The 20,663-nt window shown below is 34.4% G+C and overlaps 2 protein-coding genes across 8 annotated transcripts in view; one reads left to right on the top strand and one right to left on the bottom strand.

The window, feature by feature from the left end:
- Positions 1 to 50: 50 nt before the first annotated feature.
- Positions 51 to 10,477, top strand: LOC128992563 (uncharacterized). Its single transcript, XM_054416201.1, has 5 exons — positions 51 to 229; positions 2,369 to 2,521; positions 4,425 to 4,616; positions 7,466 to 8,483; positions 10,277 to 10,477. The coding sequence occupies exons 2-5, from the start codon at positions 2,369 to 2,371 to the stop codon at positions 10,354 to 10,356; spliced, it is 1,443 nt and encodes a 480-aa protein (XP_054272176.1). The 5' UTR covers positions 51 to 229; the 3' UTR covers positions 10,357 to 10,477.
- A 2,788-nt stretch (positions 10,478 to 13,265) lies between these two features.
- The window catches only part of LOC128992566 (torsin-1B-like), a 28,077-nt gene continuing 20,679 nt past the window's right edge, over positions 13,266 to 20,663 (bottom strand). For all 7 annotated transcript variants that reach the window (XM_054416204.1, XM_054416210.1, XM_054416208.1 and 4 more), the window contains 2 exons: positions 19,094 to 19,241; positions 13,266 to 14,158 (listed from right to left, as the gene is read on the bottom strand). In XM_054416204.1, coding sequence (XP_054272179.1) covers positions 14,020 to 14,158; positions 19,094 to 19,241 — 287 coding nt within the window. In that variant the 3' untranslated portion in view covers positions 13,266 to 14,019. The remainder of the gene's footprint in view (positions 14,159 to 19,093; positions 19,242 to 20,663) is intronic.

The following is a 20,663-nucleotide window of genomic DNA, read 5'->3' as shown; positions in this document are numbered from 1 at the left end:
ATAACCAACCTCATTCTATATTCTAATATCTCTTCCTCATTAACTTAATTATAAGGCTAAATTTATATTGACTAGCCGAGAACAAATATTGCAGCCGCGTTACTTTATTTTTAGTTATAGTATTATACGTTTTACACCATAATATAGGCCTAGAGTAGTATTTATAGTAGGCCTAAGTAACCAGGCGACTGTACCTACTACCTTTAAAACAGATCTCAGTAGGCCAAAGGTAGGTACTGTGCAATTTTGAATTTAAATTTACATTAGTCTATTCTGTTTTGAATGTAGGCCTAGGAGTTTATTAATAATCTCTTTGTGGTCAAAGGTAGGCCTAGCCTTCATTAATTTTGAATCTACCACAAACTTACTGGAGGATTTGTTGGGTTTACATTTACATGCAACTCTGGAATCCTCATCTGCATACATATTTTTTTCTCTGTAGGCCCGATTTGGGCTGCACTTAAGTATCGGGTCCTACACTCATTCAAATGAATATACCCTATTGATCGATATATCAATTATTCATTCGGGTAGTTAGGTTAGGTTAACCTAACTAACCAAACTTGATATAGGCTATCAAATGAAATAATCGATATATATAAGTTATGGAAAATTTAATTAGAATGAATGTAGGACGGATACTAAAGTGCAGCCCCAATTTTTTGTTTTGAGATTTGACCTGTAGGCCTAGGCCTAACTTAAGTTATTCCTTTCTTTAAGTACAATGTGAGCCATCAATATAGCCTACACATGGGTAATTATTTAGCATATCTAACTTACATTGGGATAGGATGTAATTTTTAGGGGTAGACTTTTGTATCTGTTGGCACAAACAACTGAATGAAAATATTGATTATTCGATAGTTAGGTTCTAGGTTAACCTTACCTAAGTAACCAAACGATAAATCAAATAATCGATATATCGATCGATATTTTTTTATTCGGTTGTTTGGGCCAACAGATCCGGAAGTCTACCCATGTTTAGATGTATACTTACAGTTTTTTCACGCTGAATCCAAAAATACAATCTTTGTTTCTGAACACAGTGCCTCCCCCCACCGCGGTCTGGCTGGCTTCAACCAAACTTGAGTGTGTCCTCTCCTCATCGAAATTGGATCAATTTTGCTTGAGTTATCATGCTGCTATCGGACACATGTATATATAAATAAGAATTTGAACGGATCGTTTTTGGCTTCTAGCTTTGACTCTTCTAGGGACATCAAAATGAAAAAGTAAATCGGTCCCGGGTCCAAGTCTTACCATGAGATCTACAGTAATAGCTTATCCCTATGTGGGAAAACCGCTAAAAATGTCTGTAGAGGCTAATTTTGCAACTATGTTTACCAGAGTGGTGTCAATCAAAACTGAAGAATCTCCTCTTTAATTGATTCTCATCCGGTGATTGATAGGTTGGATAGTTTTTCATTTATAGAGTTCCAGAAGTGTAACAATAATTAAAGCCGGGTTTTCCTAGGCGCGTAGTCGGCCAGCGGAGAGAGGAACGCGGAGAGCGGACTCAGCTTGTCTTAGGTAATTTAATGTTACTGTTTTCCTAGCAGCGGAGCGGAATGCCATGTTAATTTCAATTCCGCTCTCCGTTGTCCGCTCTCCGCTGGCCGACTCCGCGTCTAGGAAAACCCAGCTTTAGAATCACCCTGTATAAGAAATTACAAACAAATAAATTTGTTAGATACTGCTTACTTCTGTTCACATCAACTAGTTAACCAAGTGTAATGTGAACATAAGTAAATAAATAAAATGGTAGGCCTAATAGTGTAAAATAGTAAGTAATAGTGTAAGTGAATGTCTGTACAGTTGAGCACTCTGGGTTAGATCCTTTGTTTACAACACACATAATTTTGACCAATTTAATGCAACAACCTATCTTAAGGTTGTCAGGTAGGATATCGTTTTTAAAGTATAGGCCCTAACAACAATGGTTTCATAAACTGTGATATAATAGTCTTTCATAATAATGTTATTACTGTCAATGTTATTTAGAAATTTATTGTCATTTAGTTTTAAACTGTATCTTTCTGCCAATTTTAGCCCTAATTATTTTTATATAGGCACTTGCCCAACTTGTTTGACTATCAACAGTATTATTGCCATCGTTATCAATGCATCTGAAATACTTTTATGTATAAAAACCAGTACCGGTATTATTAGTTTATTTGTATATATATAGCATGTTCATCACTATTTACACTTGACACTGTACATTGTACTATGAATCGTATATTATCTCCATTGACCTGGCCTATTGTATGACATGTAGGCCTACTTAATGGCAATAAACTACCTATTTGCATTTGAATAAGTTATATGGCTGAATTGTGATCAATTTGTAATCAACTCTTGGTTTTAGATGCCATTACACAAGCATAAGAAAAAGAAGAAAAGTCGCAAGCGTTTAAAAAGACATTCATCCTTGAGCTCTGAAGATTCTGGCCCTTGGAGGGTTCTACTATCCGACGAAGATAGCGAGGCACCTTCAAATGAGGAACAGCTGACATTATTGGTAAGACAAACATAAAACAATAATGGTTCAGAGACCCTGCAATGTATGCAAAATCAAAAATGTTGGAATACAAAAAATATTACTTGATAGTTAACGTAAGAGTTATTCTTACATTAAATGTATATTCTTCTGCATGATTAAAACTATGATTCAGATTTTATTGTTTGAAGGATTAACAATATGTACATTTAGTTTTAAATTACACACTTACCAGCAAAACCCCATAACGTCATAGTAAGGGTTACTATACTTTTTTATGCTAAGCAATAACGATGCATATTGTAGATTTCCTAACATAAATACTCAAGGGCGTAGTTAACCCTTGATAGTCTCATTTAATAGTCCAACACTGGATAATCAAAAGCTTTAACACTGGATAATCAAACGCTTTGTAGAATGAGCCATTAATTTAAGTTGTGACAGGAGTCTTGTGTGTATCCAGTCGCTGGGGTCAGTCCGATTCTGCCGTCCTTAGAGTGAATAGTAGGCCTAGTGATAATTGGGTGGAATAAGTATTATATATGTTGACTAGGTGAAACCCGTCAAAATCGACGGTTGCTTTAAAGGCTTACGTTAATTCTTCTAACTGCGACAGAGTGAAAAAAAGTGAGGATTTAGCATTGTTTAATGAGTAATAAATTGGTGTAGAAACAATAATGACCATTGCGTTGTATTGTATTACCCAATCGAAATATTTAAAACGATTGAAAACATGTATATAAATAATCTCATGAACCTATGATGATCTGTCTTGAATATGACAAAATATTGGCAAAAGTGGTCAAAAAGGCGGACACCAATCCATATAATCGATATAAGATAATTCAATAAGAAATCATTTTAAGAACTACTGTAATATTAAGATTTTTTAATGATTTCATAATGGAACGTTATACTGCAAAACATGAGATGATGCAGAACAAAATAAATTTTAAAATCAGAAAATTACACTGCAAATACTTCTTTTTAACAAAGTCAGTAACACCCTATAATATGTGTTTTTTAAAATACAATTTAAATATTAACAGCTGTTTCATTAAAAAGTAGTGATAAATTATCCATATGATGATAATGTAAACAAAGATGGGAAGGGAACTTTAAAGGCCTCTAGGGCATAGCCCTAAGGGAATTTACTTTGTTTTTCTTTTAATGGCTCATCTACAGATTGAGACCTTTCTTTGGACACTCTACCAAGTTTCTACGCCCAGATGTTCTCTCAAATTAGTGGAGACAAAGTTTCCAATTAAATATATTTAAATTCCCCCATGTTAATCTTGTGGGAGAAAACCCAACTTTGATGGATGATCCTGCCCAAACTAATAAAGATTTCAAAAAATGGCTTAGCGTATTATATAGAAGATGTTATTTGATGGATTATTATCTCATGAATGTCCTATTTGAGTTAAGAATACAGATTATACTTAACCATACATGCCAGCGAGATGCAGCTGTATGAGAGAACAATAGCTGATAAGCTGGATCAAAATAATATTTTTTTGCACCTAGTAAGGACTGTTGTTTTTATGATTTGTTAAAATACTTAGTTTTGTTTATACACCCTATAGTCAATTTGTTAAAATACTTAGTTTTGTTTATACACCCTACAGTCAGAGAGCGTCTAACAATCTCCTTAAGTTATTTTTCTTTACCATTACTTTAAATTTGCTATAATTTTCAGTAGTATAACGCTTTAGTATCAGACAATGTTCCAGTCCTATTAGGGATGGATTATTGAGCGCCAACTGCACTTAGGGAATTTTTATGTTCAAACATCAAACATGTAGGTTCAACTCTAAAAAAGTTAGTTATAATAGAGTTCAATGTAGCACCAACTAACTTTTAACATAGGTGGTATTCTCTACTTTTTAAAATGGGAATGATTTATTTTAGTTTCTCATTCCAGGTGCGGAAAACCTATGTTAATCATCTTAAAGAGGCTCTGAGATTTAACTTTGAAAACTGCAGCCAGCATTCAGATGTGCCTGGTTCAGAATCTGTAGAAGAAATGGTCCAAAAGTGGTCATCGGCCCTGGAACAGAAAGCTTTGAGGTCATGTATGATTTCCGAGTTGTATCGCACAAGTATGGTTTCACTTGTAAGTAGTAAATAGTTTTCACAAGTAGAATAGGCTCAATAATTGATTTATTTCACATATTTGCCTACTAGCATATAAAATATGAATAGTTATTTTCACTTGTGTTATGGTGCTTTTACTATTTCATCATAGTAGGGAATAACAAAAGAAAACTGAAATTAATTTCAAAAAGAAAAGTCTGTAATTTGGGTTTTATTTTTTGTTAGCGTGTTATTGCATATGGATTAATTTAAATCATAAATATTGATATGTTACCAAGCCCAACTGATTTTGTCAACTGAATTCATTGCTCCTTTTTTATCGTAAATCTTTCTATTATTATTTTGATTTATATGTGACTAGCTGGTCGACAGACGTCGTCCTGTCCTAATGTGGTTTTATGTCAATGCTCGTTCATTTTCAAGATGAGCTCGTTCGCATGGCTCAATTATGTCCTGGATGAAGTTTGTTCGCTAGCTTACTCACCTTTAGGTTTGAACTCGTTCTCTGCGCTCACTTGCCTTCAGGTTAGCTCGTTCGCTGAAGGTTGAAGTTCGTTCGCTACGCTCACTCACCTCTTGGTTGCAAATTAGCTGTTGTCATAAATTTAAAAAAATAATAGTGCTGCACCCTGTTGGTAAACCGATTAACTTTTTAATGCTATTGATCATCACAGAATCAAATTGTTTAGTTGAACCAGATTTATTTCAATTCCTTATTAAATTCCGAATCACTTGTGGTGCAAGTCCCGTGCATCTACGATTTTTCTTGTCAGCCCTATGTTTTTCTACACAACATAAAAAATGGTACCACTTGTCGGGACCGCAAAATTTGTGAGATATTTTGTTCTCTGAAACTGAACTTTGTTGTAGGTAGTTCTCTAAATGTCCACTACAATGAAGGACAATTAATTTTTTGGAATAAAGTCTGATTATAAAGTGAATATTAGAAATGGGACCTCTTGTCGTTATGGGGAAATACCATTGAGCGACAAGAGGTACCTTTTCTCAGACAGTGCAGAGGCTTACAAAATGATTTATTTCAACCTTTTACTTCTTCCATTCGATAATTTTTACCAACACTGTCCTGTTCTATTTTAAACAAGGTAGGTATAATAATCGATAACAAACCGAATTTCGATATTTTTGACGTTGGTTACTTATATCGGCAGTTCTAAAAATTTTGCATCACCGACAAGAGGTCCCTTTTCGCTTTCCACATCACATATAATGATTTCTGTATGTTCTGTTTGTCTAAAATATATCTATCTTGTCATCGCCCCCCACCTTTTATGGACCCCTACTTTATGGACTCTTCCTCACAAAATAGTCATACAATTCCAAAAATTGTACAGGGTTTCCAAATGAGTGAAGCTTATTAAAACAATATTTCTTAGTAACTCACATGATATAATAATAAAGCTAATAAGGATCACGATCTTTTGAGAAAACCGTAAGCCGCACTACTATCAACCGCAATACTTCAATGAAAGGTCTTGCTGTGAAACTTCCTTGAAAAATATCAGTTTTTGATAAGCCCTCTCCTAAGGGCACATACCTTGACTGTATTTAATAACATTTAAAATATTGAAGATGCATCAGCTGTTAGATTTGTTTTTATTTAGTTTATTTGTTTACTTTTCTATGAGTTAATTTTTTGATTCTCATTATAGATGTTAACAATAAAGTTAATTAGTTTAGATTCTGCCACACTGTTTGATGGAAATCCACGAGATTTTCATTTCATTTAAATAAGCAATAAGTACGATTGAGATGTACATGGTAAGTGTGCGCAATGTGTAGCTAGTTTTTAAAGACCCACATTATTCTGTTAGGCGAAGCACGGGCAGAACAACTAGTTAAAGTTCAATATAATTCTGGCAGCCTTGCAAACTTTCTAGTCTGATTAAATTTCATCAGACTAGAAAGTTTGTTGCTTAATCTCCATGTTTCCTATGCCGAAGAGTTATTTTTAATAAGTTAGGCCTTATTATTATTTGTTTTTTATTAATGTTTTTCAATAAAAGATTTTAAATATTTTTGTCTATTATTATTATTTTTGTATTTAACCAGTCCGTCATAAATCAGTAGGTATTTAAAAATGTTAAAAAATCAGATCAAAATGTGGAACGTGCATTTCCCGTTATGTATGAGAATGGAAATCCCGTCTCAAAATTTTATGAGAAATAAAAAATCCCATCTCATCTCGTCTCAAACTGAAAATCCAATCTCGTCCATCCCTACAGTTTTAATACGCTCAGAGCATCATTTTTAGCTTGCACATCTCTTTTAGTAACATTAGAACTCACAGTTAATCAACATTTTTATTTAGCATCAGTAGATATGGGCTAACAAGTTCATCTACTTCTCTAATGGTTAGTTTTTATATGATAAACTTGATATAGCAATGTCCAAGCTTATAACAAAGAAAAGCAATATTCAACGCTTTTGCACTCAAATATAGAGATAATTTTTTGGGCTGCATTCAAGTAATCTAAATATATGGGGAATCATTGATTATTGATTTATGAATTGATTAAAGTACAGAATGACTCACTCCCACGCACGGGTTCTCCCATGTGGGATTAATTTCGTTTAGTTAAAGTACTCAGTTATATTCTTATGGTAATTTGATACTGTATTTTGTAAAAATGTAAAAATGATTACTTTTACGAAATAAAGACATTTTGATTTGATTTTGATTTGATCAATATAAACGAGACCTGTTAACATTACAAGCTTGTTAACTATAGATTATTAGGCAATAATATATCTGTTTCAATAATATTTGCACAATTCCTTAATACATTGAACTTTTAGTTTGAATGGAATGTTGAATGTGTGATCTTGATCTTGATGATTTTTTTCCAGATAAAGGCAGTAAAAACAAGCACAGTTGATAAAAAGCTGTACATTGAAGACAGCTCAACAACCAGCATGTCAAGGTTGAAATTAAAAGTTCCAATGAACAAATCATCTCAGACTGAGTTTGTAAATTTACGCCACGAAGCTGAAACTCAAACAGACTTGGTAACACCATCTGTGTTGCAGCTAAACTTAGCTGAGATGAGTCCTTCAGAAAGACCGTACAATCCCGCAATTGATTTTGATGATATAGATTCAAATAATGGTGGAGTAAGTAGCTCTCTAGGTTCCAACCAACCCCAGTCAAATACAGTGAAGAGTAAGAACCATGATAATTGTAATATCACATCCACCTCTGATCTTCTTGATTTTGCTGATCTGCCTACCCAAGAATACAAGGTGAATGTAGACTCTGCAGACAGTTCGGGTCAAAAAAGGCTGATAACTGAGTGTGGAATTCAAAGTAACATGTCGATTACAGAACCTGATAAATGCCAGACAACCTGCTTAAACCATGACAAATCCGATGGAAAACCTGAAAATTTCTGTGACGAGTTCCATACCGGTTCAAAAACTTTTATAACTATAAAAAAGCGACGAACGAGTTTTGAAAAAACTTCAAAGATGAATAAAAATCTTGATGAAAGACTTACTGAACTTGGCTTAATGGTAGAAAATGAAGACGATAGTTCATTACAGCAGTTGGGCAAGTCAAAGAGACTTAGTAACTGGTTTGCGGAGGAGACAGCTCAGTCTTGTAATCTTTCCAGAATATTGATGAGAATGACAACGAAGCAAAGAGAAAAAGTAATGAAAAAAATCAAGGATCTGTTTGGAGATGATCATTGTTCTCAGTTGGAATTATCAGAAGCCAACATAGCCATTTGCAGGAAGAGGATTGCCTCTGTAGTTGTAATGGAACTAACTCCAGTCTATCAGGCAAAACGAATTGCCTCGAGGCATCTGTTTAAGTTTCTGGCAAAAAAAATTACTCAGTCCATAATGGAGAAATCACTTGCCCCAGGTAAGCATATTGCTTATAGTTCAATTCAATTCATATAACTTTATTCATTTCAGTACATCAATACAGGAATGGCGTCAAGAGTGATTTAATAAAACTAACTAAAACACTCATCATTATCATGCATGAGGTAACATACCATCAATTTTAATAGCTTTTCAGCGCAAATAAAGTAAAAAAAAAATAAAAATAAGTGCAATATACAACTTTTTAAATGCATTCATAAAACTCAAAATTAAAATAATAAATAAAATTATTTTAAAACCAAAAGTCTAAATAAAGTAAAGCAAAAAAAGAAGTAGCCTACATAGATTTTTTCTTTTTTAAATTTTATTTAAATTTATTTTTGAAGTTTTAAATTTGATTTTTTAGGAAGTTTGTTATAACATTTGGAACCGGCATATTTAGGTGAATCTTTGTGAAAATTTGCAGGATATGTGAGCTTGTGGTCAGGTTTTCTCGATTTCTATTAAAGTAATTTGTGATAGTCTTCAATAAGTTGTACTATACATTTAATCTGTCTTTTACTGATAATACTGTTTTATAGACATACATTCCATAAAAAGTCATAATATTTTCAGTTTTATAATGTTCTTTGACTGTAGTTCCGCGTTTTAAATTGCATAATATTATAATAGCCTTCTTTTGCATGTTTGGAATTGATTTGAATTTTTTTAATTATAATAATGCTTAGAGACTTTAATGTCTTTTCCGAGAAACTTCATTTTTATAAAACTACTTATTCTTCACCGAGTCATCCTAACCAATTAGAGCATTTATCTTACTTGTCTTTGCGTAATGATTATAATATTTAGGAAAGGGACCTGAAGGTCTCTTCTCAGGTATTAATTTTTATAAACAATTTCTATTGTACAAAGTCATTCTAATTTAGTCAGGCAATTCTGTTCCAGTTTTTTGTTGTTTTAATATGACTGTTTGCTCCAAACAGACAGAAATGTGTGCAAATGTGTATAACTAAAATTCATGTTTTACATAGCAGTCAAGAAACATTTTTTAAAAGAGCATAATACAAAAATTTATTTTCGATAAATCTTTCTTTAATGAGCTAATTTTAATTTCATTTAAAATTGTTATTTTGTTGCGAAACCTACAAATATGATGTCAATTTTTGCTCAATGACTTTCTTCTATATACTGGTTGTTACATACAAGTACACACTATTGTGTTTTTATGGTGTTTTAAAGTTAGTTTATTATTAGGTATTCAATATTCAGTTCCGACTCAACCCTGTAGCCACCAAAACTTGTACGTACCTGGAAAGGAGTATTTCTGTTTGTCGAAGGTTAGGAAAATAAATAGTTAAATTTGCTAATATTTCCAACGAGGTTGGCAAAAAAATATCAATGGTCCTAGAATAGACCCTCAAGGTACTCCACATTTCATCTTTTTACATTTTCCCCTTTTACATAGTATATGAAGAAAATAGCTATTGTTTTGAGTTTTGGGTAAATATTTCTCTTTTGGGCCCCTCCTGAACCCAAAAAAGTGGATTTTGAAGTAATCTGTGTGTGTTTGTGGATGTCTCTTGGGGTCTGATTTTGAAGAAATTTCTTATGTGGGCACTAACCCATGGTATATCCAACTGTTTTTCCATTTTTTTTTATTTATGGTTTTTAATAGTCATTTTCCCATACCGATGTAATTGAAAAATCGGGTTAAAACAGCCAGAACTATTTTTTCATTTCTGAGATGGAATTTTAAAAATTAAATATTAAACTTATTATTTTAAGTACTGATTTGTGTGTGAAATTAATCTTGTGTTTTGCTTTTTCCAGATACCAAAGATATCAGGTGGAGGGTAAAGAAATATTTTGATGACGGAAAAGTTATTATGTCTGAAGCAGACTGCAAGTAAAATTTTTTAGTATTTATCTTATCTGTGATATTATTTACTTAAGAATGATTGTAATTATATTGTGTACCCGTTCACCCAAAAATGTGATACTCCTAGCTAATAAAATAATGTAAAACACTATTATGGCTGTCTAATGTATTAATTACAGTTTTATTTAAAACCTTGCGCTAACACAAAATAAAAATAGGGTAGTTGAATTAACGGTTGTAAAATACTCATATGTATAAAATGAGAGACAACGTTGAATGTTATTGATTTTCATTTAAGCCCCTCAAGCCACAAAGATTGATACATCAAACATCGATAAAACCTTTACTTAAATAAAAAAAAATGTTGGACTTGTAGAACACTCTAATGGATTATCCTGGTATGATTTAGGAAACTATTATGCTAGGGTACTGTATTGTGTTCTTTATTTCAACCGTAAGGGGAATGCATCACCAGGGCACTATTGCTAGACACCACCTATCCTCTGTTTGTTACTTCTCTGTGACAAATGTGACGTAGCAACCTTTCTCATCAACTAATTATATATACAGTGTGTAAATTAAGTATGGAAACAAATCTGTATTTTTAAAACCGAAATAGATAGAAATATTCTATTTGTGGCAATAATAGTTAACAAAGATTCCGCAATTTTTCACATGAAAAATATTTTTTTACCCCCCTAACAGGGTAGGTGGTAGGGGGTGACTTATTTTTTTCAAATAGCAACCCCTATTGAGTGACCCCTCATTTGGAAGAGTTTGTCAAAAGAAACACAATGACGCAAATCCGAGGTGAATATCTCACTCCTAGCCCAAATGGCGGATATTCCAAAATTTGATTTATTGTACGTGAAAAGCACCAATTTCACAAATAATGGAAAGAAATCTGTATTTTTAAAACCGAAATAGATAGAAATATTCTGTTTGTGGAATTGATTGTTGACATAGGTTCCGCAATTTTTTTAATCAACAATATTTTTTCAACCCCTTTAACAGGGTAGGGGGTGGGAGTGACTTATTTTTTTCAACAACAACCCCTATTGAGTGACCCCTCATTTTGAAGGGTTTGTTAAAAGAAAAAGAATGACGCAAACCCGAGGTAGATATTTCACCCCTAGCCTAAATGGTGAGTAATGAAAAATTTAATTTTTGTAAAAAAAAGCCCATTTTGGAATATCCGCCATGTTAGCTAGGAGTGAGATATTCACCTCGGATTTGCGTCATTGTGTTTCTTTTGACAAACCCTTCAAAATGAGAAGTCACTCCATAGGGGTTGCTATTTGAAAAAAATAAGTCACCCCCTACCACCTACCCTGTTAGGGGGGTAAAAAAATATTTTTCATGTGAAAAATTGCGGAATCTTTGTTAACTATTATTGCCACAAATAGAATATTTCTATCTATTTCGGTTTTAAAAATACAGATTTGTTTCCATACTTAATTTACACACTGTATACTGATTATATGGTTACATTTGAAAATAAATTAGTTTAATATAAAACAGCAATTTTGTCGATCTGTAGGAAATCGGGGGATAATTTCCTTGCTAGGTTTTATATACCTACACACCATGTTCCCATTGCATGTTTATTGTTAACCTACCTAGCCTAAACTTTGTGACCACTGAAACTTAAAGAAGTTTTTGTCATGCTACAGCAAAAACAGCACGAAATAGTGAGCGCGTAACATGCAGGCAACGTCGGATGCGCGCGAAATACGTTGGCAGCACTGGCTGTAAATCAGCTGGTCAGCTGTTGTACTGTTGTATTTGTCACTTCACGTTAAATGTTATATTAAAAGTTCACGTCTGTGTAAAAATAGGTTATGTTTCTTCACCAATTTATTTGTTTTATGGTAACTGTAGGAAAAGTATAATGTGCAACTCGAGTTCAAAGTACAATTGCCTCACTCGAGAAACCATTCCTCACTCGCCTACGGCTCGTGAGTAAGGATTTCTCTCGAGTGAGTCAATTGCTCACTTTTCTCACTAGTTGCACAAATAACTATTATCCATTGATCTATTAGGTAAGGTTTTAGTTTATTGTTGCATTCTTGTCAATAGTTTGACATATCGATGGTATAATGTACAGCAACACAATCATAATAGACAAAATTATTGTATCAAGTATTTGTAACAAGCTGGAAGTAGTTTTGAGAGGTTATCTTTAAATTAAAAGTATTTTTGTTTTCAAGCTTAGTTTGTTGAGTAATGATGCAGTATGGAAAAAAAATATAGTTCATCCAATGGGCAAAAAGTGTCTTTTCAACCCTCGCTCATTTTATTACCTCAGCTTTGCCTCGATCGTAAAACTTGAGCTTGGGTTGATAAGAGTCACTTTCACTTTACGCCCTAGTGATGAAATATACTATTTTGGTCTTGCCAAAAATTCAGCTCAATTCTTCTCTTTGTTATCAACTACCTCTTCTAATATAGACTCCAGTCTGGAGGTGTCTTTCACTGGTCTTTTTACTTCATTGTTAGTCTATCCTTTGGTACTCCTTGGAATACAACTTTAAGTTCTGTCTTCCTCACTTTGCCAGCCCATATTAGCCTTTCACTTTTGGCTGTCACCGGTGTGTTTAAGCATATAATTTTTTTAACTCTGTTTTTCTCACCCTCCAACCATCGTTATTGTTTACTGGTCCATATAATTATTACCTCCAACTATCGTTATTGTTTACTTTCTCACCCTCCAACCATCGTTATTGTTTACGGGTCCATATAATTATTACCTCCAACTATCGTTATTGTTTACTGGTCCATAGGAATGATAGTAGGAAGGAGTGCCTACATGCACTTTAAGTAAGCTAGCTGCTATCCTCCTTATTCTACAATTCAAAATTCTGGCCTAGAGCTTGAACAAAACTAACATTACAAAGGTAAGTTGAAAGTTAAAAAAATATGAACTACAATATAGTCTCATACAAATTTATCTTTCTAGTGCTTATTTACATTCCATGGATCGAGAGAAAAGAATTTATTTATAAAAATAAACACGTCTGCCTTAAAAAATTAGGTTGCCAATGACACAGAAAAAATATATACTATTAAAGGATTATAAAAGCTATAAGACTGATTAATTTTGATATTTGCCATACAAATGATTTCTCATTACAGCAATGAACCTCTTAATGTTTCATGGATAGTAATTTTCAAAAAGGATCTGTCCAAATCATATTGTTTCCAAAAGCAATACATTTCATAAACGTATATTATAAAAATAAACATTACTACTGATTAACAACATTACTCATGTGCATAATCCATTGAGGGACAAGAGTTCGTTGAACAACATAAGGTAACTTAAATTTTTATATTACAACTTAACTACTGCACTAAAAAAGCTAGTACACCATAATATGGACATATGGTGCATATTTTTAGGAAAAGGTGGATTAATCGGAACCCTTATTTCATATGTTAATTATTTTTAACCACGCTAATGTTTTGTTTTTAGCTGTTTTACAAACGTTAATTGTAGGCTGAATGCTGGAGTCATATTCCTCATTCTACTATACAATTATTGGATCCCTCTTTGATTTTATACAGTAACATTTTCCTATAGGATATTACTTTGCTTAATCACTCTGATTTGGTTTGAAAAAAAAAAACTATATAATGTGGATGCTTTTGTCCGAAATTAGCAAGTTGTTAATTAAAGATCATACAACTACTGCTATGCCGGTCCTCTTCCTCGCTTTCTTCTTAGCTGTCCTTCAATGTGTATCACTGCTGACTCCTCCACTCCCTTGCAGCCAGAAGTGGAATATAGTTGCTCATCTTCAGGTCTAAAAGTCATATCTTCCAGAACTAGCCTGCATCATCAAAACACATCAAGATAGTAGTGTGTGAAAACGCCACTGTCTGAGAGTAGTTACATTCATAAGCGTATGCAAAAAGGCCACATATACTTTTATACAGTACATGACTACTAAAATATCTTAATTATTTTGATTTATTCTCAATTGGCTATCCTTGGTTAGTAAGTAAGATAGAACACAAGAAAAATAGTTGTATACATACACACTGTTTGATTACTATCATCCATAGCCTATAAAAGAACTACTTATTTATTTTACCTGCGATAAAATGATAACCATACCTATTTCATTTTTCATTAAAATATGACGTTAATTTAAATTTTCTCCCATCAATGTGCTTGTTACTGAAAATAAAACCTCCCTAATTTTAAATAAATAAATAAATTGAAAACAAATCTCCCTAGTTTTATAACACACTTTGTTAGTAGGTTATTTTAAGTTGATGTTGGGCAGACTAAAATCTTTATCTATTTAAATTCATCCAATTCTTTTTGGATTGCCATCCAAATTGGCCATCTAGATAACTAGGTGGCGTTCGCAGAGGCATCCACAAAATTGAGCGGAGTCATCAAGGGTTTATATTATATTGTTTTGGTCATACTGCAGTAATACCAGTCGTTTTTAATGCATGTGTTGCGGGTCTAAAGTAGCATTTTTACTCTTTAGGAAGTAAAAATAGTTTTGATCCTCTATGGAGTAAAAATCAGCTGTTGTCAAATCAGTTGTAAATTACTATTATAAACGATTGCATGTATCGAAATATGTATCGATTCGTGATTCGTAATTATTTTAACCTACAGTCTAGAGTCTCTTCACATAGTGTTTTAGCATTGCAGATACATTAATCCATTCCCACACACAATACGCTCACCTTTACTACTTCCTTCGCCACCCCCTACGTCGTAGACCTATTTCCCTCTCTTCCCATAGCATTTTAGGATTGCAGATACATTAATGTAATTGCCAAAGACAGTTCCCACACTCTGCACTGCAAGCCTTACTACTTCCTTCACCATTTCCTACGTCATAGACTTGTTTCCTTCCCTTCTCATAACATTTTTGGATTAAAGATACATCAATCTAACTGCCATATACGGTTTTCACACTATGGTTCGAACTATGGACACTATGTAAGTATTTTAGATACATTAATCTAATTGCCACAAACATTCCCCACACTCCGCACTGCTAGCCTTTACTACTTCTTTTACCATTTTGTATGTCGTGGGGATGCTTCCATCCCTTCTCATAGCATTTCAGCATTGCAGATACATTAATCTAACCGCTACAAACGGTTTCCAGTTAACACACTCCACACCTCTCACCTTACTACTTCCTTCACCTCTTCTTACGTCGCGGACATGTTTCCCTCTCTTCCCATAGAATTTTAAGATTGTAGATACCTTAATCTAATCGTCATAAACAGATCCCACTCTCCGGACAGCTCACCTTGACTACTTCCTTCACCACTTCATACGTCTCGGACCTTTTACCTCCCTTCCCATAGCATTTTATGATTACAGATACATTTATCTAATCGTCATAAACAGTTCCAACACTCCGGACTGCTCGCCTTTACTACTTCCATCGCCACTTCCTACGCCAAGGACCAGTTTCCCTCCCTTTCCATAGCGTTTTATGATTGCAGATACCTTAATCTAATCGTCAAATACAGTTCCCACACTCCGGACAGCTCGCCTTGACTACTTCCTTCATCACTTGCTACGTCGCGGACGCGTTTTCCTCCCTTCCCACAGCATTTTATGATTGCAGATACCTTAATCTAATCGTCATGAACAGTTCCCACACTCCAGACTGCTCGCCTTTACTACTTCCTTCACCACTTCCTACGTCACGGACCTGTTTACCTCCCTTCACATAGCATTTTAGGATTGAAGATACCTTGATCTAATCGTCATAAACAGTTCCCACACTCCGGACAGCTTGCCTTGACTACTTCCTTACCACTTCCTACGTCGTGGACCTGTTCTCCTTCCTTCCCACAGCATTTTATGATTGCAGATATCTTATTCTAATCGTCATAAACAGTTCCCACACTCCGGACTGCTCGCCTTTACTACTTCCTTTACCACTTCCTACGTCGCGGACCGGTTTCCCTCCCTTCCCATAGCATCATAGGATTACATATACCTTATTCTAATCGTCATAATCAGCTCCCACACACCGGACAGCTCGCCTTGACTACTTCCTTCATCACTTCCTACGTCGCGGACCCGTTATCCTCCCTTTCCATAGCATTTTATGATTGCAGATACCTTAATACAATCGTCATAAACAGTTCCCAAACTCCGGACAGCTTGCCTTGACTACTTCCTTTACCACTTCCTACGTCGTGGACCTGTTTTCCTCCCTTCCCACAGCATTTTGTGATTGCAGATACCTTAATCTAATTGTCATAAACAGTTCCTACACTCCGGACTGCTCGCCTTTACTACTTCCTTTACCACTTCCTACGTCGCGGACCTGTTTCCCTCCCTTCCCATAGCATCATAGGATTGCAAATACCTTAATCTAATGGTCATAAACAGTTCCCACACTCCGGACTGCTCGCATTTACTACTTCCTTCACCACTTTCTACGTCACGGACCTGTTTACCTCCCTTCCCATAGCATTTTATGATTGCAGATACCTTAATCTAATAGTCATAAACAGTTCCCACACTCCGGACAGCTCGCATTGACGACTTCCTTCATCACTTCCTACGTCGCGGACCCGTTATCCTCCGTTTCCATAGCATTTTATGATTGCAAATAACTTAGTATAATGGTCATAAGCAGATCCCACTCTCCGGACAGCTCGCCTTGACTACTTCCTTCATCACTTCCTACGTCGCGGACCCGTTTTCCTCCCTTCCCTTATAGTTTTTGGAATGCAGATACCTAAATCTTATTGTCATAAACAGTTTCCACACTCCAGACTGCTCACCTTTAGTACTTCCTTTAGCACTTCCTACGTCACGGTCCTCAAGCTAGTGTCGTCATTTGATTATATTTATGATTCATACCGTTTCTGTTCTAATATCTGTGGAATAATGCTATCAGCTATTTCTTTATCTACTGCATTCAAAAGTCAACAGCTGATCATTTGTCTTTGTTTATGTGTCAAATACTGCTTGCATAAGGATTACATTGAAACTTTGAGACCCAGTGGGGCGGATTCCTGAGAGTTATTTTTAACGCCATATAGATGTTGGCACTCACCGATATGGTCTTTATCACCATCCAAAATTTGAAAACGATTGATTCAGCCGTCTAGGAGGAGTTTGCGTATTACGAAATGCATAAAAGTCGATGTATAAGAGCTTCGCTCGCTCCGCTCAAAAATGGACCAGCTGTACCCAATCTATCTATTATATTACTAAATTGATACAATCAAATTTTATGTAAATGGTTACGGCCATTAACCAAATAAAAATATAGAAATATGATGGCACATTAAAATGAAGCTCAAAGTGTGTAGATTTGCCGAAATATCTATTGATGTGAACGGATTCTATTATTGCTCTGCCGCATAGGCTTATTTTCAAAGGGCTATGCCTTACATGTTTTAGAAGTTTAAGTTATTCGATTAAATTATTGAACAACAGCTGGTCAATGCAATTGACAACAGTTTGTTTATTTAAATTTTTATTTACTTATTTTATTTTACTTTAATGTTCTTAAAAGAGGTGCGGTAAATTAACATTGATGCTATTTCTATGAACAAATAATGTCTTTGGTCGCCCAAGAGGTTGTCGCCGATCTTTACAGATCGTCGTGAAAGAGAGCGATGAGTTCAGGTTCAACCGTACCCACCTCGGCCACCTCAGGACGTAAGGTATGTAGATACCGCTGCTTTAAATGAAATAATGAAATATGTAGACATTGTAGTGCATGGCATTTTAAATATGAGAAATCTAGGAGTCGTTAAACCCTGTGTATTTATAGGTGTTTCATCTGGGAAATATGATAGATGATAGATTTTTATAGAACACGTAAGTATATATAATTCAGCTCAGCATTATCATTTGTAACATTTGGTGCAGACGTAAGACATCCTAAAGGTTATGGACCCTATTGTTTTATTGTATGTGGACAGGTCCATCACTACAAGGGTGATCTCTATGCGTCAGACCCTCGAACTCTCGGAGGATAACTTTATGTGTGAGGCTAATAAGAAAAGAATGGAGAACAATTCTCATGAGTTAGATCAGACGATTTTGTAGGAATTGGGAGCAGTTTTGACAGAAATATATCCATACGCGAGATTGTATAAGAATCTACTAGAATTTTTTATACCTGCATTTCTAACAATTTTTTTAATTGCCCGAACGAAGAGCGGGCAAAACCGCTAGTTTTTTTTATAAAAAATAGCATAGTTGTGTGAGCCAGTCTCAGATTGATTTGTTCTTTCAAAACACAATCTTATCTCCTGCACCGAACAGAACTAACAATAAAATTGTCATCAGCTGATCCAAGGATGAGAAATCTACTAGGGAGTATATTTTATCCATGCCATAGCTTAAATATAATGTAATCCAGCTACTAGGAGATCACAAATTGTGGATATTTATAGGCATGCACTGTTGATGCGATACTCCCTGGTGTGGATTAATGTCTGCACGAGTGAGTACTATGACTATCCACAGTATTATCCTGATAATTAGACCATTTCTTATATACCAAGGAAAAAATGTGGTTCATCGGATTCCACTATAAACTGTAGGTCCCTAGGTTGCCATTAGCTGTATGGGCTATTAAATAACAGCTGTGTCTAGAAGGAATATATCAGCCTTAAGTCACTAACAAGACTACAAGATCGCGCCACTCATCCTACACTCATCTCCATTCATACTTGGCTTAAAATACCTACTTTGTATGGTCGCCATTTCATTGAAAAGTATTAAAGTAAAAGTAAAGTATACATACTCTGTAAGTTCCGGAGACATGACCTGTTGTTTGGTGTTAACTACAAAATGCTCAAGGCACTGAACAATATGACTTCTCTCAAGAGGTAAGAAAGGCACATAATATGATATATCAAAATTCTTCACAAGTTGTGAATTCTTTAGACCACCTGAAAATAAAATTTACTAATTAAGTATGGATGTCTGCAGGTTTGCTACGGTAGGGGGTATTATTGTTTTCAACACCATTTCAACTATGTTAACAGTCTTGTGATAAAGCAGCACTAGTAGCCTATTGGCATCACAAGCAGTAGCTTACAGAATACACAACTCTCTACGGTTTTGTTCTTGAACATGATTTATTGCTATGTATAGCTATGATAAGCTGTGACTTTAAACGTTACAGTTTGTAAACTGAAACAAGGTCAATAACTTGAAACGTCATGATTGCACATGCACATTATGATTGTGTAATATTGTATTTTGTTGATAAAATAAATAAATTGTGACATTAATGGACATTTTTGCTTTCACAGTATTATTAGTGTTTTAATGGGTTTGTCTTATTTTTTCTGTACCATGTATTAACTGTGGTTTTACCATTTGTGGACTACCTCCCCCTTATTACCCTGGAAAATCAGGGTTCTTCTTTACAATGTCAATCCTGTTCTGTTAAAGTATTGTAGCCTATGCTACTTAATTGTGTTTTAATGAAGTTAAATCTCGACCTATGTTGTTTCTGATGCTGTTTCTAAACCTCGACTTAGCGAAATCCCTGCAAACCTAACATTAAGATAAATAACCAAATCCTTATATAACGAGGTTGGACTGTATGTATGAATGAATTTGAACATATTGTGGTTTGGCCTCTGGGGATATCAAAACGAAAAAAGAAAATTGGTCCCGGGTCTAGGTCTTACCATAAGAACTATAGTAATATCTTATTCCCTACATGGGAAATTTTTTTAAATACACCCCCTTTAGTGTTTTAGCAAATTACCCTATAAGGAAGTAGCTATTACCGTAGGTCTCATGGTAAGACCTAGGCCCGAGACCGATTAACTTTTTCATTTTGATGTTCCCGAAAGCCAAAAACACATTCCTTTCAAATTGTTATATATGTGTCCGTGAACGCTATAACTTGAATAATAATTTTCCGATTTTCATGAAATTTGGTTTGAAGGTAAGTGGCGGGGTAAACTTGAATGAGTTCGTGAACCAGGGAATGGGGTTTTACAGGGGATTTATTGGTTAAAAATTGGTTTTTCTAATTTTTGTCCCCCAAAACACAAAATTTCTCAATTACTCTATCGTCCATTTTAAAGAGCTTAAAACAACAAATAATTAAGTATATGAATGTGTTTTTGTACGGTTATTGTTTACTCAACAATAATTTTAAATTCCCATTTTATTCTTATGGATATATTTTGATCAAACTTGGCACATTTTTGTATTTTATACAGTACTAAGCTATTAATATTTGATAAAAAAAAACACTTTATTACTCTCCCTGTAGCAGCAAGCCTAGGTGTTTTTTTAACATAAATGTTATTTAAATAGATTGACTTGACAATCCTATCAGGCAAATGGAA

Source organism: Macrosteles quadrilineatus, unplaced genomic scaffold (assembly GCF_028750875.1).
Source record: "Macrosteles quadrilineatus isolate MER2022 unplaced genomic scaffold, UCM_ALF_1.0 Scaffold_4__1_contigs__length_99947679, whole genome shotgun sequence".
In the NCBI taxonomy this organism is placed as follows: Eukaryota; Metazoa; Arthropoda; class Insecta; order Hemiptera; family Cicadellidae; genus Macrosteles; species Macrosteles quadrilineatus.
The sequence above is the reverse complement of the archived record's forward strand: the minus strand, read 5'-3'. Positions and strand labels throughout refer to the sequence as shown.